Genomic DNA, 11,805 nt, shown 5'->3' on the forward strand with positions numbered 1-11,805 from the left:
TGCCACATTGCCACTGGCCGGTAAGCCCCTCGTTGGCCCCCCGCACAACCAGCATAACCGAGCTGCCGTGTCATTTCATTTTGTGTGCAGCAGTCTAGCAGAAGCAGATGCAGTTATGGGGAGAGGAGAGAAAGAGGTCGAGCGAGAAGATGAATATGATATGTGGGTCTACCCAGTCAGTGAGATTAGTGGGTGATCCCGGTGAGGACTGGGTTTGTACCTACTGCACCAAACTAGTCTAGACTTGAATAGGGTCAGAATTGATCGGGATCAGTAAGTATGGGGTACAAACTTCAGGGATTAGGAGGTCAGGGTTTAATTTCAGCGGACGTACGAGTTCAAGGTTTTTTTCAGACTTTACTCGAGTTCGAACTATTGCCCTACTGCCTCTTTTTTTTTGAGTTGTGTTGGCCTACTGCCTGGTCTGGTTGCCACGGTGTGAACACCACAGCCACACCACTACACCGACCGAGCCAACCTTCCGATCCGGTCTGGTCCGGCCCATCTCTTCCGCTGGCCCTCCTGAGCAGCCGCGGCCCCAGCCCCCAGCTCCCTCTCTCTCTCCCACCGGCGGCGCAGGGTGGTCGGCAGGTAGCGGCCGGCGGCAGCGGAGGCGAGATGAGAGTCGGCGTCGGCGGTAGCTCGGGCGCGGTGTTCTACGCGGACAAGTACCACCCGATTCAGGCGGGCAGCATCGACGGCACGGACGTCGCCCCCCACGACAACGCCGTCCTCCGCGCCCTCCTCTGCTCCACCGCCGGCCTCTGTGCGTCCTCTCCGCCCCCATCCCCATCCTCTCCCCCCGTTCCGCTCCTCTCCCATTCGCGCATCAACGCTGCGCGACTCACTCTGTATCTGTTTTCCCCCCTGTCCCCCTCTTTCTCCAGATGATCCGTTCGGGGATCCCAAGGCCGCCGGCGACCCCTACTGCACGGTCTTCGTCGGGCACCTCTCCCGCCTCACCGACGACGACACGGTCCGGAAGGTGCGCGTCTCTCTCGTCTCTTTTGCTGCTGGTGTCTTGGGTTTGATGCTGTGACCTCCCTGTCTGACGGTCGGAGCTGTTGTTCCGTCTATTCCCTGTTTGGAGCAGGCCATGGGCAGGTACGGGAAAGTGAAGAGCATGCGGCTGGTGCGGGATATTGGTGAGTTGAGCATTTTGTTCCTCGATTTTTTTCAGTGTTAGTCGAGAGCGAACCTTGCTTTTGCAGAGCATGTTACTGTTCCTGTGAAAATAGCATCAGTACACTTCATCCCGATTGAAATCGCAGCGAGCACATAGTTGAACAATGCACTACTTTCTTGTAAGAATGAATGAATGGGGAGTTTTATATTCTCAATAATCTTAGAAATATAGCATGAGTTTTCAGATTTTCAGATCAACTACTGGCTAATGTCGCAGCATTGTTTCGGTTGTTCTTGCCAGTAGACAGCAAACATCATTGCTTCATTGTGTGGCTTTACTTTGTATTTATCATACTGTTTATCTGCAGTTACTGGTGCTTCTCGTGGTTATGCGTTTGTAGAGTATGAAACAGACAAAGAGATGCGCCGTGCCTATGAGGTATTGGCTGCATAATGTTCTCAAGTTCTTTTGCCTGTTTGTTTGCTACTGCTGTATTCTAGGTATATGTGAAATCTAAAGGAAAACTATTCCAGGATGCACACCATTCCATTATCGATGGCAGTGAAGTGATCGTAGACTACTATAGGCAGCAACTTATGCCTGGATGGATACCAAGGAGGCTAGGTATGTGACCCTGCTGAAGTATAATATAGAAGGCAGAATACTTGAGATGATCTTCATGCTACTTTGAATTGCCCTTTTATAGGAGGAGGACTTGGAGGGAAGAAAGAGTCTGGCCAGCTTCGATTTGGAGGTCGAGAGAGGCCATTTCGTGCTCCCTTGTATGAACCCAAGCATCTATTACATTTCAATATTTCTTACTAGAAGAGCCTTGACACTTTGGCGAATTGCATTTTGGAGTTTTTGGACATGCAGTAACAATGTGCACTTCTATAAAATGCAGGCGGCCTATTCCTTATGATGAACTCAAAAAGCTCGGGATCCCACCGCCACCTGAGGGGCGGTATATGACACGTTTTGAGGTAATTTTTTTTACTTTGCCACTCTTACCTTGTACTGCTAACGGGAGATGTTGTTTAAATATACGAGGTATTAGCACTAAAATGTTCTAAGATTAACCCTGTTAGAAATGTGAGCATGTCAATTTATCTTTAAATGGTAAAAGATGCAAAGAGCAAATTCATGATATTTCCAGAGAAAACATTTACTCATAGAAATTGCAAAGAGAGAGTGAAACCATTATTATGTTTAAAGACTAAGAAGGAGTAATATTTCTTATATGTACTTTTAGCGCACATATGCACTCACTATTGTCATTATTGAACCCACACGAGGACATGGAGGAAAACTGGAAAGTTAACCATTGCATTTGTGTGTGCTCACAAAGCGATTTTTATTCACTCTGCTATCCTGTGATATGCCTTACATTTACATTCATGTGTGTTGTAGTTGGGGTCTAGACGTCTAGTTTAGTTATTCCATGCCTGCTTACTGCCATGGAGTGGAGTGGAATAACGCTGTCAACTCCCACCATCACAGGTTCCCCCACCACCAAGACGAAAAGGAGACAATGTTGATAGGGAAGAGTCGCCACCTCCTAGGAGAAGGTCCAAGGACATGGCTGATAGCACCTACAGAAGGCAGAGAAGTCCAACTGAAGATGAAGGCAGCCCGCGCAGGGGCAAAAGCAGCCATGACCACAGGGAAGAATCACAAAGGAGGATAAGGTCATCTAGGGAGGAAAGCACCTACAGCAGGCAGAGAAGCCCAACTGAAGGCGGCCGTGACCATCGCAAGCAAAAAACCCACCGAGAGCAGGGAGATACCAGCAGCTATGATAGGCATGTAAGCCCAGCCGAAGACGATGGCGATCATCATCGCAAGCGAAGACGAAGCCGAGAGCCTGGAGATATCAGGAGGAGCCACAGTAGGCGGAGAAGCCCAACCGAAGACGACGCCGATCGCCGCAAGCGAAGGAAAAGCCGAGAGCCTGGAGATACCAGCAGCCACAGCAGACACAGAAGCCCTGCTGAATACGACGGCGGCGGTCATCGCAAGCGGAGGAAGAGCCGAGAGCCGGGAGAGGTGTCTCCTGGCACGGAGGATGGCAGTGTCAGAAGAGGAGGAACCTCCACCGAAGCCGGCCCCAGCCCTCGCCGTCGATCTCATCGGGAGCAGAGGCATCACGGCGGCAGCAGCCGTTCCCGCCACGGCGACCATGCTCGCTCCAGGAGATCCGAGAGCCGAGATTATAGCCAGTAAGATGTCTGCCATTTCCGTTCTGTGAAAAACTTGTGGATCCCTGGCCTACGTGCTGCTCGCTTGATTTGATGAGGTTCGTCGCTCTGTGTAGGCTCTGTTTGGTTGTCGGGTGTTTGTCTTGCCAGGCGACACCGCTCGCCGTATGTGTAGGATCCACGGTTTGTTCCTGAGCAGTTGGGATAGTTGTAATTCTAGCTCTGGTAATTTAGGTTGGATCCCTGACTGTAAGTATAGCGTGCAATTTTATGAAATGATCTTGGTATAGACGTTGCTTGAATAATTTTGATTTGATGACCCTGACTAGTGTGGTACTAGCATTTGTTGCGATCAACGGATTTTGGTATCGATACATAGGCATTGTTTGAATAAAATTTATATCTCTGGACGATCCAACGATGCAAAAAGGCCACACAAAGAACAATGCTGTCCAAACTTTCAGGTTGCTTACTCTCCTGAGGCAAAACCGAAGTGAGGTGGGTGGTCTAAACCGATCAAGGGATATGTGAAATTGAATGCTGAAGCCGCTTTCGACTCTGATTTTCTTCAAGGTGCAATTGGTGCAATTCTGAGAGATGATAGAGGTACCTTCATAGCAACGATGAATGAGAAGCTTGATGTTTGTGTGGATGCTTTTATGGCAGAACCTATGGCGTTGCGATTTGGTTTGAGTCTACCTCAATCAGTCGGGGTAAGCGAATGATAATCAACTCTGATAATGCCGATGTAATCACAACTATGCATGAAGGAGGTCCGTTTGCTGGTCTTGCGGCAGCTGTCTTTGAAGACTGTTATCACATGTCCCGAGTTTTTCTCATGTAATCTATGAACATTGCCCTAGAGAAGCTAATCTAATAGCCCATGAATTAGCTAGATTTTCCAATCTTGAAACTTGGTTAGATGAGCCCCCTGCGGCTATTATCAGTGATGTAACTATTGTGACCAATGAATAATGAGGGATTTGAATGTTAAAAAAAGAGAACAATGTTGTGTGTGCGACAAATTTTTTGCCACACAATTGACTCATTCTTTCCCAATCTCTAAAAAAGGGGCACTCGGACGGCAGCGGCAGGGCTATCCTTTTTTTTGAGCTTGGAACACTACAGTTCTACTGATTACTCAGGCAAAAGGAGATCGCTGGCCACCAAGAAGCTTCCATCCGCTGGCACTCAACAAAGGGAAACAAGTAACAAGGTAGGGTTCTTACCAAATCCCAAAGAGAGACGAGGGCTTGATGATCTATGATGAGATCCTTCTCCCAAGATGCAGGTCTTGTGATATTGAGAGATCCTTCTCCCAAGATGAAGGTCTTGTTCCTCTAGGAGGTACATGGAGCAAAGATCTCTCAATTTAGTCTAATATGCTTTGCTAACCCTATTCCTGAGCTAGGAGAGGAGAACTTATAGTCTAGGGGGCGAGAGAGGAATACAAGGGTCGTGGCCCTACACTCTACGCACAGGCATGCCGGTAGTACCGGGATGATGGAGGTAGTACCGCTGGGCAGTACTACCGTGGTCAGGGCCGATAGTAACGACCACATGGCAGTTGTTCGCGTTGGAGCCGTCGGCCAGTAGTACCGGTGTTAGGGCCGTAAGTACTGCTAATTCAAGGATATGTGGTAGTTCCTTGCCAGCGCTAGTGAAGTGTCGCTTCCAAGTCAGAGGTTCTAGTGGTCGGACGGTAGTGGAGTGGTAGAAGGCGCGGAAGTTTCGATGGCGCCGAGGCAAGTAGTATGGGACAGGGGGGCGACAATACTGCTTGCGGCAAGGTGGTAGTACCGCTCGGAGGGTCGATAGTACTGCCTGCTTCAAGACTTGGCTCCTTCTCTTCTTCCTCTCGGTATTCCTCTTCCTCCATGGCTTGGCCTTGCTCCCTAGCTTCTCCATGGTCTCTTCCGTGTACTCCCTCCGTTCCGAATTACTCGTCGTGGTTTTAGTTCAAATTTAAACTAAAAGCACGACGAGTAATTTGGAACGGAGGAGTACTTGAGTATGCACAAGGTCTTCGCTTTAGGTAGTAGTCATGTCTCAAGTCAAGTGAACGCTAGTTCAAAGAGGAGCGACTTAAACTCTTCTTGTATGGCGCTTGCACGTGCTCTAATCATTGGCCCATTTGGAGATTGGGGTGTTGGTGTAGAATCCATGGGGAATGGTACTTCAATTTCACTGCAGGGCCAGTACTACTGCCCCTGATAATTCCAGCCTCGGCTGATTCACCGTTTTGGCCATAACTTCTTCATCTGCACTGCCGATTTGAGCGTTCTTGGGCTCGTTTGAATATATCAATGTGCCCGAGGCTCTTGCATAGGTATCCACATCATTTGACAAAACAAATTTGGAGGTTTTTCATCGACACTGGAACCCCTCCACCCACCATCACACTTGTGTCACCAATTCATCACCAACGCTTCCCCAGAGTGACCATTGGGTACCATCTATATAAAAAACCACCAAGGGAAGATTGTAGCTCTCCATCGACTACATAAAACAATGAATCTCGACATCGATGATGACTATCCATCATTTGACTCCAATAACCAGAAGCAAGGCTGGTTACCCTCGACTACGTGAAAGGTTAAGTGTGATGAAGGTATCCATCCCATCACACTCGTTTCCTTCCTTGCCATTAACTTTGATAGCCCCACCGTTCTTTGTGTACATCTTCATACCTATTGAGACTAGCTATTCAAGTATTGCCGGGCTTCGTGAAAATTTGAGCACCTTAGTGATAGCGATAACATCATTGGTGTGATAGCTTACTCATGTGCATATCTTATGATACTTGCCTTGGTTGAGACTCAATAAGAATAGTGGAAAGTATGAGAAAGTGAAAAAAACAAGAAAAAAGAAAGATCAAAGCTTATAAGCAAAGAGTGAGCATCAAAAGATATACATAGGATATTTGGAAGGGAAACTTTATGCTTGCATGTATAGGTTGGTGCCAAGTAGCAAATCGTGCCCACAAGTGCAATATAACTAGCGTCTCTCCTAGTGTTTGTGCAATACAAGCTTAGTCTTTGTTAGGCAATTTTGTATTGCTCATTACTCCTACAAAGGATGCTGGAGTACCCGCCTCCTGAGGGCGTCCGCTGGCAAGAGTGCCCTTCGTGCAGTCCATTGTGTGATGGTGGGCCGCGGGTGCCTCCTTAGGGCTCTCCGCGTCGTACGTTGTTCGGTGGTGTGCCACGGGTGCCTCTCTGGGGCTCTCTGTGCCATCTGATCTGTCCGGGCGGCGTACCCCTGATGATGTGCCTCGGGGGTCCATGACGGGTGCCCACAGGGGCACCCTGGGCCACTGTCAAGTTGTGGGTTCAGCCGCGCTCGCGTGCGACGTCCCACACACGATTGGGAGGCCGAACCCACTTGTCGGCGTCCCCCCCCATGGGGCTGCGTGCCCTCTAACAGGCTGGTTTGCCTGCGCTAGTCGGAGATTGGATGGCCTCCGCGTTGCCGGCTCACGTGCAGCCCCTTCCTGTAAGCACTCGTTGGTCCCACCCGTGTACGGGAGGTGCAGCCTCATTCACGGCATGCCGGGTTGTTTCCTCCGCGCGAGCCGTCTTGGGTTGTGGGCAACAGATCAGAGAGGTCAGGTCATCTCTCGTCTTGTGCGAATCAAGGTGTTCCGATCTTTTGGTTAAGGCGGTTGCGTTTCCTATAAGTTTTTATTTTCATGCGGCATGCTGAATACGTTGCATACCGGCAGCGTGACGTTCCTTTTTGCCGACCCGGCCATTGTCACGCGCTCAGGGTAGGCGATACAACATTCATATTTCCCTTATTGCGTATACACCATTTATATTTATTGCCGGTGCAAACACAAATCTCTTTGAGATGTCAATTATGCACTTCAGTCTTTTTTTTACTTATGAGCCAATTGCTATGCGATTCAAAAGTCCAAAGTTAAACATAGGTGGAAACTGAAAGATTGATTGGTGCGTTGATGTTCTCACGGCAGAAGCTTGGGCTCTAGGGTTTGGCTTGTCTCTTTCACAAAGAGCGGGTTGCAATCGGCTTGTTATTAACTCTGATAATACTGATGTCATTGATACAGTGAAGAATGGTGGATGGTCTACAGGAACGGCAAGGACAGTTTTTGAGGATTGTTATTTTCTGGCTTGTGATTTTCCTCTCACTAGTTTTGAACATCGTTATAGAGAAGCGAATAAGGTTGCCCATGAACTTGTTAGATTAGCTAAATTTTCCACAACTAGTGATTGGTTTCAGGAGACATTGGAGGATATTGTACCTCTTCTTATAGATGATGTAACAGTTATTTGCAATTAATGAAGTGTGTTATTTTGAAAAAACATATGTCATGTCAAAATTTCTAATGGCTAGGTTTGAATTCATCAAGGGATGGGCATATGGGTTGTGATTTGTGAAATGTTCATATGTAATTTTATCATCCTAGGTTGAATTCTTCCTCATTTTGCACAAAGCAACACTCAATCCTCCGCATTTTGTTGCCAAAATTAAAAATTCCTCCCGTTTTTAGGCATGCACAAATGCAAAGGTGTGCATACACCATTTATACCTCCCCTGTTGGTGAACTATTCACCTTCACGGAGAGCAACTTCCTGGTTCGTGAACTACAACAGTTTCCTGCTAAAAAAAACAGTTTCCTGCTAATGACATGAAAGCTAGAAATGGCCCTTTCAAAAAAGATAAGAAGAAAATGACATAGACATGATAGAGAGACAGAAGGTGAGATCACATCTTCATATTCTAGATACACATTGAAGCTATCACAATGCATTGTCACAAAGCATTCTATAATAGCACAACACATTCTTCAGGTTCCGTGCATAGAAGCTAGCAAGTTAGCACAATACATTTTTAGGTTCCACCTACAGGTAGCCAGCACAACAGATTGTCATACGAATCTAACAATTAGGGAAATAGAAAAGTTGATAGAAAGTAGCATGCACATCCAAGCGAAACACAAGTAGAAGGAGCAATGACCATATTAATCTTGAGCTACTACGACGATGCAATGTGCATTGCATTCTAATTCCGGAGGTCCTTGAGATGGCAACGAATCAATGGAGGCACATCAGGTTGCGTAGCTGCCGTCTAGCCTGCGCACCTCCACCTTGAGCACATGGTGGTCGCCGCCGTCGTCCCCGGGGAGGGCTCGGAAGAAGCAGGTCTCGCCCGCGCGGAGGCGGTTGTCGACGCGGAACTGGTCCCACCCGTACCGGAGGGACGTGCGGGGCCTGCCGGTGGGCGTGAGGCCGTGCTTGAGGTTGACGGCCCACGACTCGCCCCCCATCCGCAGCAGCACCTTCTTCTTCTCGGTGTACCGGTGCACAACGCCGAACTCCATCGGCACGTTCTGCGTCGGAGGCGGAGGCGGAAGGAGTTTGTTAGAAGAAGGAAAGTGCGCGCGCATGTGATCGAGTAGAGTGAAGAGACGCTCTCACCAGGTACTGCCCATTCTGCTTCACAAAGTGGCATTTCTTGAGCTCGACGACGAACTGCGGCGTCGGCGTGTGCGGCGCCGGCGCGTCGACGGTGTTGATGTCCATTTCCTCCGACTCGGAGCTGCCGCCGACGGTGTTGGTGTCCGTTTCCTCCGAGTCTGAGCTGCTGCTGCTGCTGCTGCTTGACAAAGTAATTGGTGTTTTAGTAACTTGAGTCCTCGGCCGCAGCCTTCTCCCCCATGCCCCCTGTTCTGTGTCTTTTACTGCCCCGTCGCTGCTTCTTTCGCCCTTGGCTGGCAATGGTTGCTTGACTTGAGCTTCAGCTTCAACTTCAACTTCATCTTCAACCTGATCAGGCAGCATCTCATCAGAGCTTGATGCCTTGCGGCACCTCCTGCTCGACGACCCCTCGTATCCATGACGACGACCAGGCGCAGGTGCAGAGTGATTTGCAGAGTTTGCGCCGCCGCTGTGCCCCTGGGTGACCATCTCTTGGTCAACTTGCAGAGATGCGTCTACCTGCAGGTGCCAGCGTTCGTTGATCCCTTGGAACCGGAAAGTATCCCGGACGGCCATGGAGTCGGCGAGGTGGAACCACGAGCCTCCCTGGTCGACCTGCTCAAGGCAGCAGCAGAGCAGCAACATTGATCAGCGGAGCGGCCATGTTAAAATTCATGGATCGGACGAATTCCATGATGAATTGGACAGTGATGCAAGCATACCTTGATGGATTGGACGGCGATCTGGCCAAGGTGGGGAAAAGATGCGGCGTGCTCGTGGCTCACTATGCCTGGTACAAACCAATCCACACCCGAAAAAGAACATTAATTGAAGATTGGGGTTTTTCGCCGCAAGAAAGAAGAAGAAGAGGATTGGGGTTTTGTCAGCTCAGGCCGAATTGATTCGACTCGATTTGCAATTGCAACCAAGAGAAAGAATTAAAATGCCAAGATCTGTTCTAGAGGCAGGAGGATTGGTTCATTCGTCGTAGCTTGAAGCCGGCCAAGCAGCCAGCCAGGTAGACAAGCAAGAACAGCTCAAAGAAAATGGTACGTACGCTTGAGATCGGCGACGGTGGTGGACGACGCGGGGAAGGAGACGGCGAGGCGGGTGCCGAGGCTCATCTCGAGGAACACCGTCGCGACGTCGCCGGCGGCCATCGGTTCCCCTTTTACTTCCCGAAATGGCAATTCCTCTCCCCTTCCTTTGGCTAGCTCCGTGTGCGCGCGCGTGAGTGAGTGGGAGAGAGAGGAGGCCGAGGAGTGAGGAAGGGAGGGGAGGGAAGGGATGGGCACGTGAGCGGCTCTGTTCTTGTACACTTTGCATTCAGCTCAAGCATGCTCTCAAAATTCGCTTCAGAACCCCCTTCTGTTCAACTAGTGAAAACTTTCTACCCAAAGTAAAACTTTTGTTTAATTTCAGAGATCGTATCTGTCTTCTGAAGCTGTTTGTTTGTAAAAGTTTAGGAAGATGCGCCACATACGAAATCAGTTTACAAAGCGCAAACATTATTATTTTTTTGTTCAAAGAAGAATGGTGCTTGCATATGCTGAGCTAGGGAGCAACAGGGAAAAAGGCCATGCATATGTGATTTCCATGCCCATAGCAACAGAAGTAGAGGACATCACATCTCTCCTTTTCCAGTTCATGTTCTGTTCTTCTACTTTTGATCCCACATTCAGTCACTTGCTACTTTGAGAAAATATGCACATTATGCTTCTGGCGTTTGTAACTAGAGTATCACCCAAAGCTCACCAAAGCAAAGAAAGCCATCCATAAATAGGAGCATGCATGTATGTTCTTGTTTGTCTTTCTGTTTGTTCTAAAATTCTGAATATTTACTAGCTGAAACTGAATTTGTTCTAAAAACTGAATGTTTAACTGAACTTACAGCACAAACGAAGTCTCGGGGACAGCAGTGAACTCAACTGGTTTCAGACTCCACATGTATGGTCAGATCTAGGTGCTCCGGCGACGCCATCTCATCTAGTCTTGATCAAACATTCTGGTGCGCGCCACCTGCAACCAGTTGGCCATCACTTACAGAGGAGCACAACCGATTGATCAATGTCGTCAGGCATACACAGCAATGCATCAAGAACACAGACACTCATCGCAATACATTAGTTTCCTTCTTGGTATGAAGTATGAACCTATCAAGAATCAACGCTGAATTATCGCCTCCACCACATGACAAATGAAAGGTACTACTGTGTACAGTATGACTGTCAGCATAGGCCTGACAATTGTCCAGTTTTCTACACCCAGCAACGGATCAGTCAGTACAAAAGGATTGATTACCTTGACGAGGGCCGTCGACACCCAGCTCCACCTCCGCATTGGTCCGAGTCAGCGAGTCCACGGCAACAGAGAAAGCCGGAACCGACCTTGGGGCCCTTCATGTGCCGCACGTCATCAACAACTACTGACTACTGTCCTGGGTGCACTCTGCACCAGCCAGCTTCAGACATGCCAGTGAGCATGCATGGAGTTGACGATCTTTAGCTCACCATGCCCCAACCTTGCTTTCCACAAGACCGACGAGGACGCCACATCACAAGAGTTTACTTCGTGCAGTGTCGAAAACGCTCTTGTATTATGGGATGGAGGAAGTAGTAATCAGTCCTAGCAATTCTCACTAGTAGTAAAAAAAAACTCGCTAAACACATACTCCCGACCGTATACTACAACAAGGTCTGCTCGGCTCCGGTGAGGGAGGGGCGATGACGGCGGCGCGCCCTTGGCTCGCTCTAGTGTTTGTAGTCGCCGGCGTGTCACTACATGGTTCATGGACCTGGTTGTAATTTTTACCTCTAGTCATGTACTACCATTATTGATTATGAATAGATCGGAAAGTTTACTTATCGAAATGCTGAGTGTGTACTAGGAGTACCAGGAGAGCTCCCGTGTCGCTCCCGCGAGCGGCTCGGGAGCAAACCCTAGCCGCCGCCAGCACCCACCCACCCACCCTCCCCTCCTCCCATCGCCGCCGCCGGCGGAGGTCGCCGGGCGAAGCCCGCGCGGCTCTGGCGGCGGC

The 11,805-nt window shown here is 49.1% G+C and overlaps 2 protein-coding genes across 2 annotated transcripts; one reads left to right on the forward strand and one right to left on the reverse strand.

The window, feature by feature from the left end:
- The first annotated feature begins 484 nt into the window (after window positions 1-484).
- LOC119311105 (U11/U12 small nuclear ribonucleoprotein 35 kDa protein-like) lies at window positions 485-3,646 on the forward strand. The gene is made up of 8 exons (XM_037586735.1): window positions 485-766; window positions 888-985; window positions 1,094-1,145; window positions 1,494-1,564; window positions 1,660-1,750; window positions 1,833-1,908; window positions 2,031-2,109; window positions 2,627-3,646. The coding sequence occupies exons 1-8, from the start codon at window positions 619-621 to the stop codon at window positions 3,347-3,349; spliced, it is 1,338 nt and encodes a 445-aa protein (XP_037442632.1). The 5' UTR covers window positions 485-618; the 3' UTR covers window positions 3,350-3,646.
- A 4,395-nt stretch (window positions 3,647-8,041) lies between these two features.
- LOC119305876 lies at window positions 8,042-10,041 on the reverse strand. The gene is made up of 4 exons (XM_037582278.1): window positions 9,826-10,041; window positions 9,491-9,558; window positions 8,769-9,383; window positions 8,042-8,680 (listed from the first exon to the last, which is right to left on the reverse strand). Exons 1-4 carry the CDS (start codon window positions 9,926-9,928, stop codon window positions 8,399-8,401), a joined length of 1,068 nt encoding a protein of 355 aa, XP_037438175.1. The 5' UTR covers window positions 9,929-10,041; the 3' UTR covers window positions 8,042-8,398.
- Between the last annotated feature and the right edge of the window lie 1,764 nt (window positions 10,042-11,805).

The sequence above is a fragment of the Triticum dicoccoides genome, chromosome 5B (genome assembly GCF_002162155.2).
Source record: "Triticum dicoccoides isolate Atlit2015 ecotype Zavitan chromosome 5B, WEW_v2.0, whole genome shotgun sequence".
In the NCBI taxonomy this organism is placed as follows: Eukaryota; Viridiplantae; Streptophyta; class Magnoliopsida; order Poales; family Poaceae; genus Triticum; species Triticum dicoccoides.